Source organism: Boeremia exigua (genome assembly GCF_020726555.1).
Source record: "Boeremia exigua strain MPI-SDFR-AT-0100 chromosome Unknown C7974scaffold_1, whole genome shotgun sequence".
Classification (NCBI taxonomy): Eukaryota; Fungi; Ascomycota; class Dothideomycetes; order Pleosporales; family Didymellaceae; genus Boeremia; species Boeremia exigua.
The window spans coordinates 592,119-604,044 of NW_025763518.1; the positions used below are offsets into that span (position 1 = coordinate 592,119).

Genomic DNA, 11,926 nt, shown 5'->3' on the forward strand with positions numbered 1-11,926 from the left:
AGGACCGCCTGGGCTTGTTCGGCGCCGCAAAGAAGTGGATTTGATATGGAAATCGAGATCACCCACGGTAATTTCCTAACGTGACCTTGCCGGGACTTCTCGCATCAGCATCGGTCTCATTGAGGTCCAATTGCGCTTCCTGTCAGATACGGGAGCCCAGATCTGGTTCGAGTTGGCGTCTGGCATTGGGTGCGGGATGCTCCGAGGACCATGACGATTCATTTGTCGGGTGTAACGCGTCCTATTTCATCGTGATTGCAGGGAGCTTCGTCGCGCGTCCCCAGACCGCGCAATGGGAACGACCAAAGAAAGCATGTTCACCACCATTTCCCCTTGCAATGTCGGACTCTACTCCAGGGGCCTCCCGAATTCTGCTGATCATACAGCCGAGGCGATCATCAAAATAGGCGACAGAGGTTGCACCTAAAACCGAAGACTCTGGAGCGGGCACCTGCAGCCGAAGCTGCAGGGAGCACACGCATAAACATAAACCCCCTGCTGACCGGTGTGTCGCCTGCCAGTAACGAGGCTCAGCAAGCAATCTGGCATTGACAGGTAATTCGTTTCCTACTGTGACAGAGCAAGAGATTTGCGTTGCATCGCTGTACGAAGTCGCGATCGTCCGGTTATGACCTGAGGTTCGGCAAAGGAGAGTTTGATCGTCTAGCTCTCCCATGCATCTAATGCTAGTCGAGCAGCCCCTCCAGTTTTGACTTTTGATCAAAGTTGGGCGTTCGCATGGTAGCCCTGTCCAATTTGCTGCAAGATGAGAGTCAGCGTTCGCGGCAAGCCTCCAAGGGTCGGACGGGACGGACCCCACTTTTTACTTTGACTAAGCGAACATTCGCAAATTTTGGAAGTGCACGGCCGCGTAGCTCTGTGACAACATCAAAATCACTTGCAGCAGAGTCGACCAGACAAGATGTCGCAGCATGGGAAAGCAACAGCCGCACCGGCCATGCCGCCGGCCATGGCTGATATCAAGAAGCAAAGCGTTGATGAGGTATTGGCGGAAATGAATCGAATGCCTTTGTTCATGACGACTTTGGACGAGACTGATGGCGAAGGTGGTGAGAACATGATGCTTGAGGCTATGAAGGCGCTCGCATACGAAGGCACAAGGTTCGAGATTGCAGAGAACTTTCGACAGCAGGGCAATGAGTGTGCCCGAGCAAAGCAATGGAACGATGCAAGAGAGTTCTACGATAAAGCGATAGCAGCGCTCAAGGGACCGCAGGCGAAGCCAGATCCGGAGGCAGAAGTCGAGGGAGGAAAGATCATTGAGGTCGAGCTTGACGAAGAAGAAGAAGCAAAGAAGGAGAAGGTCGTAGAGGAGGCGTGTTACGTTAACAGGGCGCTGTGCAACTTGGAAAAAAGTAAGTCTTCAATGTTTGAACTTCCTTTTCGAGCATCTTCTGTCCTAAACAGTGAGAGCACGGACACAAGACTTTGCAGACACACTCCCAGAGCATCAGGCCAAGCAAGCAGCCATTGTCTACTTTGGTCTTCTGCTGTATGGAGAAAGAGCGAGCGAGGAGGCCAGATGGATGCAAATATTGTCCACATGATAGACCGACCATATACAATGAACAATCTGCACCTTCAGTCTCCTCGCTTGCATACCATGATCCATGCTCTCCAGCCCTGCGCAACGGTTGGATGCTGACATCAATAACAGTGAATTATCGCTCATGCATAAACGACTGTGCCTCAACCCTTCGCATCAACCCCTCCAATATCAAAGCCTACTACCGCTCCGGCAGTGCCTGTCTCGCTCTCGACAAATTCGCCGAGGCCACAGACGCATGCGAATTCGGACTCAAACTGGACCCCACCAATGCACCTCTCAAGGCCCTCGCCGAAAAGATCAAGAAGCGACAAGACTACATTGCCAAGGTCGAAGCCGATCGGCGTGCCCGGGAAGAAAAAACAGCCTCCGAGCGTGCCACGCTCGACCTGGCGTTCAAAGCGCGCAACGTCACTGTCCGCACGACAACCGACGAAGCGCCGGATCTAGAAGACGCGAAAATCCAGCTCTCCAACCCGGTGGATCCGTCCTCGCCCCTTTCTTATCCCTGCCTGATCTTGTACCCTGCGCACTCCCAGTCGGACTTCATCAAGGCCTTCAACGAGCACCAGACCCTCCCGGAGCATCTGGAGTATATATTCCCGCTGCCGTGGGACGAGGAGAATGAGTATACGGTTGACAAAGTGGAGGCCTACATGGAGACAGCGGCGGGCGGGCTGATCAAGGTCGGCAAGAAGATGGCGCTGCATAAGGTGCTGGGGAGTGGGAAGGTGGTTGTCAGTGACGGACTAGTGCGGATCAGTGTGGTGCCGAAGGAGAAGAGTGCGGCGTGGATTGAGGAGTTCAAGAAGAGAAAAGGAACTACCGCTTGAGTACTATACCCTGGCACTTCTAGCCAGGCATTTGGCAAGATGCAGCCTGGAGTAAGAAGAGTCAATGATCTTACGTCTCGTTTTTAAACAGATTCGTTCGATTCAATCCTGCAGTTCATAAGACGTGCTAAATATGACTTTACATAGGTGTGAAGTGAATGATCGTACATGCCTGTGTGCAATGATGTATCCTGAACACGTCTTCCTTATGAAGATGAGATGATATGATGTAACTGAACCCAGATACCAGACTTTGCATCAAATGATTATTCGATGGAGGGCTAATTTCTTCACAGGCCTTTCGCTGAATTGTTTGTCGTCGTATGTTTGTTCGTTGCCGCCCCTACAAGACACTGGCGAATGATTGGGATACTTGTGATTCATACATTTTATTCGTTTGCTAAACATGTTGATGTGGGTATCTGATGCTGATTCCATAAAACTCCCTAGAAAATTTTGTACCGTGCTCGCTACAGAAAACCCATGATAAACCAGAATCTTAACATCTTCCTAAGCCTGATATGGGTCGGGTGGCAGAAGATTGACTTGTCGTTGAGTATCCCAATAAGAAGTCGCGGGAACATGGAGTCGCAACATAAGTCTTACAAATGACAGTAGAGCCAAAACGAGGGTGGTCTTCGTTGGAAAAGAGGACTGTCGATATAACCGTGACCAGAGTAGCAGGCAGATACCGGTAGAAAAGGTCATGGGCAGAGTCACTACTCAGTGTCATACAGTTTCTTCTTGCGGACCATCTGCTCGACGAGGTCGATCCAGACACTGTGACGGATCTTGTGCTCGAAGTAGTAGCTCCTCGGCTGGACCCACTTCTTCAACTCGTCCACCTTGATCTGCTCTAGATAACCCAGAAACCTGACGTCGGAGCTCTGAAGGTTTCGTCGACCAATAAACGCCAAGGACAGTTTGCGCAACTTGGCATTTCGCAAGATGCGCAGAACGTTGATCAAAACCGCATCTGACATATAACGTCGATCTTCATTGGAATTCACGTCCGGCGTATCGGACGGGCGAGCATCGTTGAAGATGATCTTAATATCTCGCAGATACTGGATGTTTTCCGGGCCGATCATCTTGAGGAATTGCAGAGCATCCTGGTAGCCAATCTCCTTGGGCTTGTGCTCGTAGAACGTACCGCGTGTGCTCTCATGCCTCTCGAAAGCAAAAGTGTTCTCGCCGTATAGAATGGAGCAGCCTTCGTTGTGCACTAACTTACATGTGCTCAAGAACTGGCCTGACTGGCAGATATCTCCGCTTCCCCAAGGCTTGCAAGCAGGTATCTGGAAGTTCCTGTCGCGCACAAAGGCATATCGGTAGACCTTGTTACGTAGCTCGGGTGGTAGGTCGGTAAAGCCCTTATGCCGTTTCTGGGGGGCGGCGGGTTCTGGGCTGGTTCTGCGACTCCTCTTTGCCTGTTGCATACCGTGTCCTTTGTCTGTGTCCTCCGAGTTCAAGATAGTAGGATCCAGCTTTACAAGCAGCGGACCATGGTATCCTAACGGTACATCGAACCGAAGGGTAACAGGTGTCTTCTTCGGTGTGCGGCGGCGAAACGCACTCACTGTCTCGTCATCCGTCAGATCATCAAGACGTGGGTTGTAGATGATAGGATCAACGGGTGGAGATGGTGGGGATGGGCTTCGTTTCCGCTTGCGCTTTGGCTTGTCGCTGTCGTCCTCCTCACTCTCGTCTTCGGAGGTAAACGGTATGAAATCTTTTTCTTCGATAACGGTAGAATCCACATACCCCGCATCACGTTTCATTTTCCCAGCGCTTCGGCGTACAGGGCGGCCGGTTCGCTTGTTGTACTGAGTGATCTTCGATGGACTTTCAAGCTCAGGGCTGCCTTCCTGCTCAGTAGAGATCAGTGGTGGGGGAGAGGATGACCCCCTCGATGTAGAGGAAGGCATCTTTAATACTGCTGTCCGTTTGCGCGTGTAGCGGTGAGATTGGTGCGTGACTGCAGCAGGCAGCGCTGAAGTCGAGGTTGTTGACGCGTCGGTCAAACGAACGCGAACTAGCAGGCACGCGTTGTTGTTGTGAGTACCTAAGGAAACGGCGATGCGTGGTCGTGCACTCATAGTGAAGCTGCCGTTGGCTTGCCAAGCCACATGAGAGAGGCAAGGCGTAAAGGCAAGGCATAGAGATAGGATGTACTGACACAGGAAAGATGAAGACGAGATGAATCAATTGAATTGCTACCTACGGTAAAAATGGCTCGAGTGAGACGGCAACACGAAGCCATCGACCTGAAATGGCTGCGAGTCGTCGTCACTCTCACATCAACCTGGCCAGCATTGGCGTTGCCAGATGCAGCGCACAACTAATTCCATTCATAAGGTTTCTCGTCTGCTCTTGGGTGGTGATGCCCGCAGCGTCTCAGCAGCACCCGCGTCAGCCAGCTTGCGCCGGCCGAGCGAGAATGAAGCTGTCTTGAAAGCATTTAATCACGAGGTTTTAGTTGTAAGGAACAAGAGAGAGACGCGAGGCTGGAAAAGTTTTAAGGCACGGCCGTCGGGAAAGGGAAACGCCGGCCGTTGCGCTTTTTGCCGCCGATTGCCGCCCCATCGTCCTGTTGCCCTTTGCGGATATCAGGTCCAGTAATCGCATCAAGTTGCTTTAAAGGCCGCGACGCGCCTTCAATTCCCGGTACACACCCTGCAGCAATGGCGTCTCTCAGATCAGTATGCAGAGCGCCTCTAGGCCAACTCGCTCGTCGCACAGTTGCTACAAACCATCCAAGAATACTACAGCGACAATGGCGGGGATACGCGACCTCGCTGGAGGCACAGCAGAAGGTAGCATGAGCTTTAGAGCTTTGGAACGGGCAATTGACTGACCTTGAGTAGGTGCTTTCTCAAGACCTCGAGGATGCCGACCCTACTGTCTACAATATCATCGAGAAGGTACGACTCACGCCACCAAGCTCCATACGCGGTTGAAGCTTACCATGCTCGTACTGTAGGAGAAGAAGCGCCAGAAGCACTTTATCAACCTGATTCCCTCTGAGAACTTCACATCGCAAGCTGTTCTCGATGCCCTCGGCAGTGTCATGCAAAGTATGTGTCACACATCACACGCAACAAACGAAGCTCACATCGATGTGCAGACAAGTACTCGGAAGGGTACCCGGGACAACGGTACTACGGAGGAAATGAGTTCATCGATCAGGCTGAGCGTCTTTGCCAGGAGCGTGCGCTCAAGGCCTTTAACCTCAGCCCCGAGGAATGGGGTGTTAACGTGCAGCGTGAGTGAATCTGTATTGTTAGCGCAACTTGAAACTGACCTTCGTTCAGCGCTGTCTGGCTCGCCTGCCAACCTTTACGCCTACTCCGCCGTCATGAACGTCCACGACCGTATCCTCGCCCTTGATCTTCCCCACGGCGGCCACTTGTCGCACGGCTACCAGATTCCCGGCAAGAAGATCTCCGCCATCTCCAAATACTTCGAGACTCTCCCATACAGGCTGAATGAGAAGACTGGCATCATCGACTACGAGAAGATGGCTGAGCTGGCCCACCTCTACCGCCCTAAGGTCATTGTGGCTGGCACATCTGCGTACAGCCGCTTGATCGAATACGAGCGCATGCGCAAGCTCGCAGATGAGGTTGGCGCATACCTTCTCTCCGACATGGCTCATATCTCAGGCCTTGTTGCCGCTGGCGTTATTCCCTCGCCCTTTCCTTATTCTGATATTGTCACAACCACAACCCACAAGTCTCTGCGTGGCCCGCGAGGTGCTATGATCTTTTTCCGCAAGGGCGTCAGACGCGTCGATAAGAAAGGCAACAAGGAGATGTACGACCTTGAGGGTCCCATCAACTCTTCCGTCTTCCCCGGCCACCAAGGAGGACCTCATAATCACACAATTACCGCCCTTGCCGTTGCGCTTCAACAAGCTCAAAGCAAGGAGTTCAAGGAATACCAGCAGCAAGTCCTCGAAAACGCTCAGGCGTTCGCCAAGCGCCTTGGTGACTCGAAGGAGAACGGTGGTCTGGGCTACAATCTTGTCAGCGGCGGCACCGACAATCACCTTGTGCTGATTGACCTGAAGGATCGTGGTGTCGACGGCGCCCGAGTGGAGCGCGTTCTCGAGCTTGTGGGTGTCGCGTCAAACAAGAACACTGTTCCTGGTGACAAGTCTGCCCTCAAGCCTGGTGGTCTGCGCATGGGTACTCCTGCAATGACTACTCGTGGCTTCCAGCCCGAGGACTTCAAGCGTGTGGCTGACGTTGTTCACCGCGCTGTTGGTATCACGCAGAAGCTGGACAAGGATGCAAAGAAGAAGGCCGAGGAGAGTGGCCGCAAGAATCCCGGTAGCGTTGCGGCCTTCAAGGAGTACGTTGGTGAGGGCGACGATATCACTGACATTCTCGAGCTGCGGAAGGAGGTTGAGGACTGGACTGGGACATTCGCGCTGCCCTGGGACAAGGACTCGTGAACGTTGACGCGCCAAAGAAAATCGATTAACCCAATGCTGATTTGAAATTAAACAGCACTCCACTCGAAGAACCTGGAGTCTGGCGATACCACATGTTCTGTACATAGGCCACTTTTATTGATCTGCATCTGCTGCGCAAGCTGTGCAAAGTTCACGTTCACCTTCCCTCTTCACCTTGCTCCTTCTTCCTCACTCAGACAGACCAACCTGCGACTTCCAAATCCCGCAACAACAGTCACCAGGCTTGCTCCCATCCCGAACACATCACCTTCTCCATCACTTTCGTAGTCCGTAGAACTTCATTTTGTACCACTCTTGTTTCGTGTCCCACGCTCGCTAGCACGAAACCAGCACCTACCTTCGCTTTGACGACACTGGCAATCACAATGCTGGGTCACACACTCGCTCACTGTGTTCTCTTGGCTACTGGCGCAGCCGCGCAGCTCCAAAGCTTCGCCCTGGATATGGGCAGTGTTGACGGCGTCTCGACCTCCGTCCTGCCAGCACCACTACTCACCACAACCAGTGAAGCTCTCAACTCGATCGCAACGGCCTCCTCGACCTGGTTGATCTCAACTATCCCCGCACCCGACTCTACGGTAGCAACAAACTCGAGCACCACCTCGACCTTCGATCGCACAAACACCACTTGCCTCCCGACCACAGTCATCGTCATCACCCTGTCGAACCCGACACCAACACCAACACCTGTCGTGGAGGCTTGGCGCAACGAAGAAGCTCCGAACGACCACAGGCAGGAAGGGGCGGGGTCGCCCTTCGACACAGCCGGCTCCGAGTCCATCACCAAGTGGCCTAACTGGTTCACCGCAGCCACGTTCGCGCTCGTGTTCTACGATATCCTCGCACTGGGCGTCTTCCTCTGGCTGTGGGTGTTTGGGTACCTGTGGTGGTTTCGCTGGAGCGCAAGGGCGCGGGGTGACGCAAGGGCGTGGAGGAGAGGTCCCGGACATGTGGAGATGGCAAGGATGGAGGTCGGACGGCATACGGTCGGGCGAGATGAGAATACGACGGAGTGGGTGCGGTCTGGAAGGGGATATGGGAGGGTGAGGAGCGAGAGTTGGGATAGGGCGAGGGATGCGAGGCGCGCGAGGCAGGCGGAGTTGGAGAGTGAGTTGATGAGGCTGGGGATGCTTTAATGGCAGTGGCGGATTATGAGTGGAGTGAAAGTGACGCAGAGAAATCAGGTGTTGAAAAAGGCTGCCATCTCGTGGCATGGTATATTACTTCGTAAATCTGATCAAAAACGCATGGATATCGTCCACCTGATAGTGCTCAGCCTCTGTCCGTATGACGTTGATGCCCGCTTCAGCCTATACTGTCCTAATCCTTCCCATCTCACAGCTTCATAGTCATCTCTGCCCCAGGCCCTCTCTCCCAGAACTCCAAAGTCAGCGCCGCAAGGAAACATGGTATCTCCTTCCTGCCCTCGACCCAGTAGACAATCTGATCCCGAATCTCGCCCGCAAACACACTCTGCTCGCCACCGCTGACCTTCATCGTCCCATTCTCGCCATCGAACACGATACTGTTCTCGCCCTCGTCGTCCGCTGGCTTGAACATCGACGTCACCTTAACGCGACCATTTGGCATGAAATTGAGTTCCCAGCCCAGAATCGACGCCACCGCCTCGCGGAACTCGAGACTCTTAGCAGCCCAAATCTGCTTAAGGCGGGCCTGTTTCTTCTCGCTGCTAGCGAGCGAGTGGCGCAGCTCCTCGAGTTCGTCCTGGGCGGCCTCGTAGGTAGCAAAGGGTACGCTTTTGGGGGGCGGGGTGGCGCGCTCAAGCTGAGCGAGCAGCTGGGTGTTTGCGGCGCGCAGAGTGCGGACGGTAGAGAGCTTGAGGGCTTCGGCGTCGGCGGTGGGGTTGCTTTTGAGTTCGAGAACGCGTGTGCGCGAGGACTCTTTGAGCTTTTTGAGTTGGCTGTGTTGCGCTTTGTATTCGGTTTGGATCAGCTTGAGCTTCTTCTCAAGGGTCGACAGGTCCTCGACCAGTTGGCGGTTTTTGCGGCGGAGTTCGCCGACACGCTCGTCAGTTTCGTCGGTCTCGAGAGGACGCTTTTGCCCCGTGGTAGGTGTTGGCGTGAGCTTCTCAATGCTGTTGAACTCTTTTTGGAGGGTGTTCAGTTCTTTGCGGTGCTCGTCGACAAGAGCTTCGAGTTCTTGGATGCGCTGTGTCTTTGCTGCATCGTAGGAATCGGGTTGCATCTCGCGTTCCTCATCGTCGAAAGCTTTGACTTGGGCGCGCAGGAATTCAACCTCTTTCGTTGCTAATGTCTTTTGGCGTTCGAGCCTAGCACGAGCTTGTGCCTCCTTCGCGTTGGGTGTGCTGCTCGTTGTCGTAGAACTCTTCAGCTGCTGTATCTCAGCCTGCAATTTGGCTTTCTCGTCTTCTAATGCCTGGATGTTGGCCTCTTTCACGGTGAGCTCAGGCTTGACCTCGCCCAGCTTGTTCAGTAGATCTGTCTTATCTATCCGCTCCTGGATGAAGGCTCGCGCTAGATCCTCAGGCGTCTCGAATCGTAGCTCTCCGTCCTCATTGGCCTCGGCTTCAAGATATGATGTCCACGAATCCCGCTCATCCTCAAGCACCCGCTTCCTCATCTCAGCCTCACCTAGTTGTCGTTGTAGATCGTCCATCATGCGCAGCTTCGTCTGAAGTGATCTCTTTTCTTCTTCGACAACCTCAATGGCCTTGTGCTGTTGGCGGAAGTTCCTGAGCTCAGCATTCTGCTCTCTTGTCAACGCCTCGAGCTTCTGGATGTGCGCAACTTGATCCGACAGCTCTCGCTTGATAACAGACAGAGTTTCGGCGTCGCCTGTGATAGCCTTCAATCGCAACACTTCAGCCTCAAGTTTTCCGACCTCTTCCTCGCTCTCTCCCAACTTTTTCTGCGCCGCCTGCAGCGCATTAACCTTAGACACCAAGTCTGTCTGTATGTCCTCCACGCTGTCCTTCAGGCGCTGATGCTCTGTCTGCAGGATGTTGTATCTGTGGTCGTTCTGTCGCTGTGATGTCGCCAGATCCTCCTTGGCCTCGTCACAGTCTTCCTGTAACGATTGCGCCTTCTCTTGACTTTGTCGCAGCCGCCTCTCGAGATCGCGTCGTTCGTTTTCGGTTCGTGTTCGCTCCTCAGATAGCTCCTTCGACAGCACGTCGTACTTCTTTGCTGTCTGGGCATTCGCTGCTTCTGCTTGCTGCGATCTGCGAGATTCGGCTTCGACTCGACTTTGCAGATCTCTGAGTTCTTGGTCGAGCTCTATCTTTAGCATTGCCTTTTCTTGTTTTGCGGTCTCGAGCTCATAGCGTAGCGTGTTCAGCTGCGCGCGCAAATCTTCGTTGACAGGATTATCTGGCACTACGGTGTGCGGCGCATTCGTTGCGATTGAAGCGCGCATGGTGGTTCGAAAGGTCTGTCGTAGAGGCTCAGGTGGCGGCGGCGACTCTTCAACCCCAGTGAAGAGGTTGAAGCTCGGCTGGTTGGCCCTGTTGAAGGCCATTGTGTTGATGTCTTTATTGTTTGTTGACTTGTCGCAAAGCGGGTGCGCTGGATTAGAGGGAGACAGCCGTGAGACAAGGTCGACCTAGAGTTACGACATCCCCCGAGCGATCAAAGGGGGTGAGTTGCGACAGTCTTTGTTCGTGATTTCGTGGTTGTTGATCATGAAAGGGCAGGCACGATGCGAACGGCCATTAGCGCGCCGCGGCTTAAGTTGGCTGGTCGCGGGTGCACGTGTTGCTTTCAACATCATTTCAAGACCAATCTAATGTGACCAATTTTTGGGTATCATCTAATTTTGCTTTGAATTCCGATTCTCATTGAATCAGGAACAGTCTAACTTTGTTCCTGCACGTCTGCCCATGCCTTCGAAAACACGTCGCTCTCCCCATCTCGCCAGCCCCAGGCGAAGCAGTAATGCCTGAGCAAAAGCTCTAGTTCCTCAAGTTCATCCAGCATCTCCAAGCTTGCAACGCGCTCCTTCTCTTTATCGCTCACCCAGTGCTTCCAGATGAAGTCGGTATCTGCCGCCTTCGTACCGTTCTTGAAGCCGTACCCATTCAATCGCGCACGCTGGTCGCCAAGCTCTGGATATGCCATGAGCGTGGGAAGATGAATATTTCGCGTCTGGAGGTTCGATATCATGGTTCTGCCAAAAGCGTCTCGGGGTAGTATCGGTTCGTAGAGTATGAGGGACGCGGGCGTGGTGGGTGTGAGGTAGCGGGTGGTGAAGGTAGAGATGATGGATTGAACAGTCTGAGGTTGTATGTACACAAGACACATCTCGGAGAGTATCAAGGTGGGTATAGTAGGGTCGAGGTTTGGTAGTTCGGGCAGCGACGCATCGTCTGAAAGAGCGGCTAAGGCGCGCAGGTCGAGAGCGTGTATATTATATGTCGCGGAATGGTATGATGTCGAGTTTTTGGGTATCTCGAACAGTTTGCGATGAAGCACTGGCTGTCTCTGTATGCAGGCAATCTTAGGCGAGGTGTTGGTCGGGAAGTCGATCTCGTGGTAGACGAGACGAGCGTCGGGGTAGGCGTCGAGAAGGCGAAAGAAGCGCGTATCAGTGCCAGCACCGAGCGACACAATCTGCTTCGTCGAGGAAGGATGTGTGAGGAGGAACTTGGTGACGAGGAGGTCGATTGCCGACGTGCGAACGTAGGAGCCTGTATTTGTTAGTAGTGCGAATGAAGAGGCGGTGCAGCTCATACCTCTATTCAGCAACGGCAGTCGCCTTGTGGACGGCTGTGTTGCAAACAGCCTTGCATATGGATCGTGCAGGTAGCCCAGCTCGACACAGCTCACCCTGCTCCCCGCCGCATCCTGGTCAGTTCCTTTGACTGCATGGTCGCGGACTTCGTCGCTAGAGCTACTAGGACCACCTCGTCCGCGCCCTGACCCTCTAAGGGCGCCTCCACGGCCGGATCCGAGCAGTGTTCTGAGGTTTGGGATTTGGTTTGAAGATGTCATGTTCACCTGTTGATGCGAGCTCGGGGAGCTTCCATGGTGGGGCAGCAGTCGGCGGGGACTAGAGCGCAACAGGGAA

General features: G+C 53.6%; 5 protein-coding genes across 5 annotated transcripts; 3 read left to right on the plus strand and 2 right to left on the minus strand.

The window, feature by feature from the left end:
- Positions 1–922: 922 nt before the first annotated feature.
- Positions 923–2,400, plus strand: C7974DRAFT_299151 (tetratricopeptide repeat protein 4; the record flags this gene model as incomplete). Its single annotated transcript, XM_046137730.1, has 2 exons — positions 923–1,376; positions 1,679–2,400. The coding sequence occupies 2 exons, from the start codon at positions 923–925 to the stop codon at positions 2,398–2,400; spliced, it is 1,176 nt and encodes a 391-aa protein (XP_046002432.1).
- A 719-nt stretch (positions 2,401–3,119) lies between these two features.
- C7974DRAFT_299409 (uncharacterized protein) lies at positions 3,120–4,328 on the minus strand (the record flags this gene model as incomplete). Its single annotated transcript, XM_046137744.1, has 1 exon — positions 3,120–4,328. One exon carries the CDS (start codon positions 4,326–4,328, stop codon positions 3,120–3,122), a length of 1,209 nt encoding a protein of 402 aa, XP_046002433.1.
- A 756-nt stretch (positions 4,329–5,084) lies between these two features.
- Positions 5,085–6,859, plus strand: C7974DRAFT_299216 (serine hydroxymethyltransferase-like protein; the record flags this gene model as incomplete). The annotated part of the gene is made up of 5 exons (XM_046137734.1): positions 5,085–5,216; positions 5,268–5,324; positions 5,384–5,477; positions 5,528–5,665; positions 5,715–6,859. The coding sequence occupies 5 exons, from the start codon at positions 5,085–5,087 to the stop codon at positions 6,857–6,859; spliced, it is 1,566 nt and encodes a 521-aa protein (XP_046002434.1).
- Positions 6,860–7,245: 386 nt separating this feature from the next.
- Positions 7,246–7,991, plus strand: C7974DRAFT_407407 (uncharacterized protein; the record flags this gene model as incomplete). The annotated part of the gene is made up of 2 exons (XM_046143236.1): positions 7,246–7,896; positions 7,947–7,991. 2 exons carry the CDS (start codon positions 7,246–7,248, stop codon positions 7,989–7,991), a joined length of 696 nt encoding a protein of 231 aa, XP_046002435.1.
- A 2,645-nt stretch (positions 7,992–10,636) lies between these two features.
- On the minus strand, positions 10,637–11,850 carry C7974DRAFT_347924 (S-adenosyl-L-methionine-dependent methyltransferase; the record flags this gene model as incomplete). The annotated part of the gene is made up of 2 exons (XM_046139405.1): positions 10,637–11,546; positions 11,592–11,850. 2 exons carry the CDS (start codon positions 11,848–11,850, stop codon positions 10,714–10,716), a joined length of 1,092 nt encoding a protein of 363 aa, XP_046002436.1. The 3' UTR covers positions 10,637–10,713.
- Between the last annotated feature and the right edge of the window lie 76 nt (positions 11,851–11,926).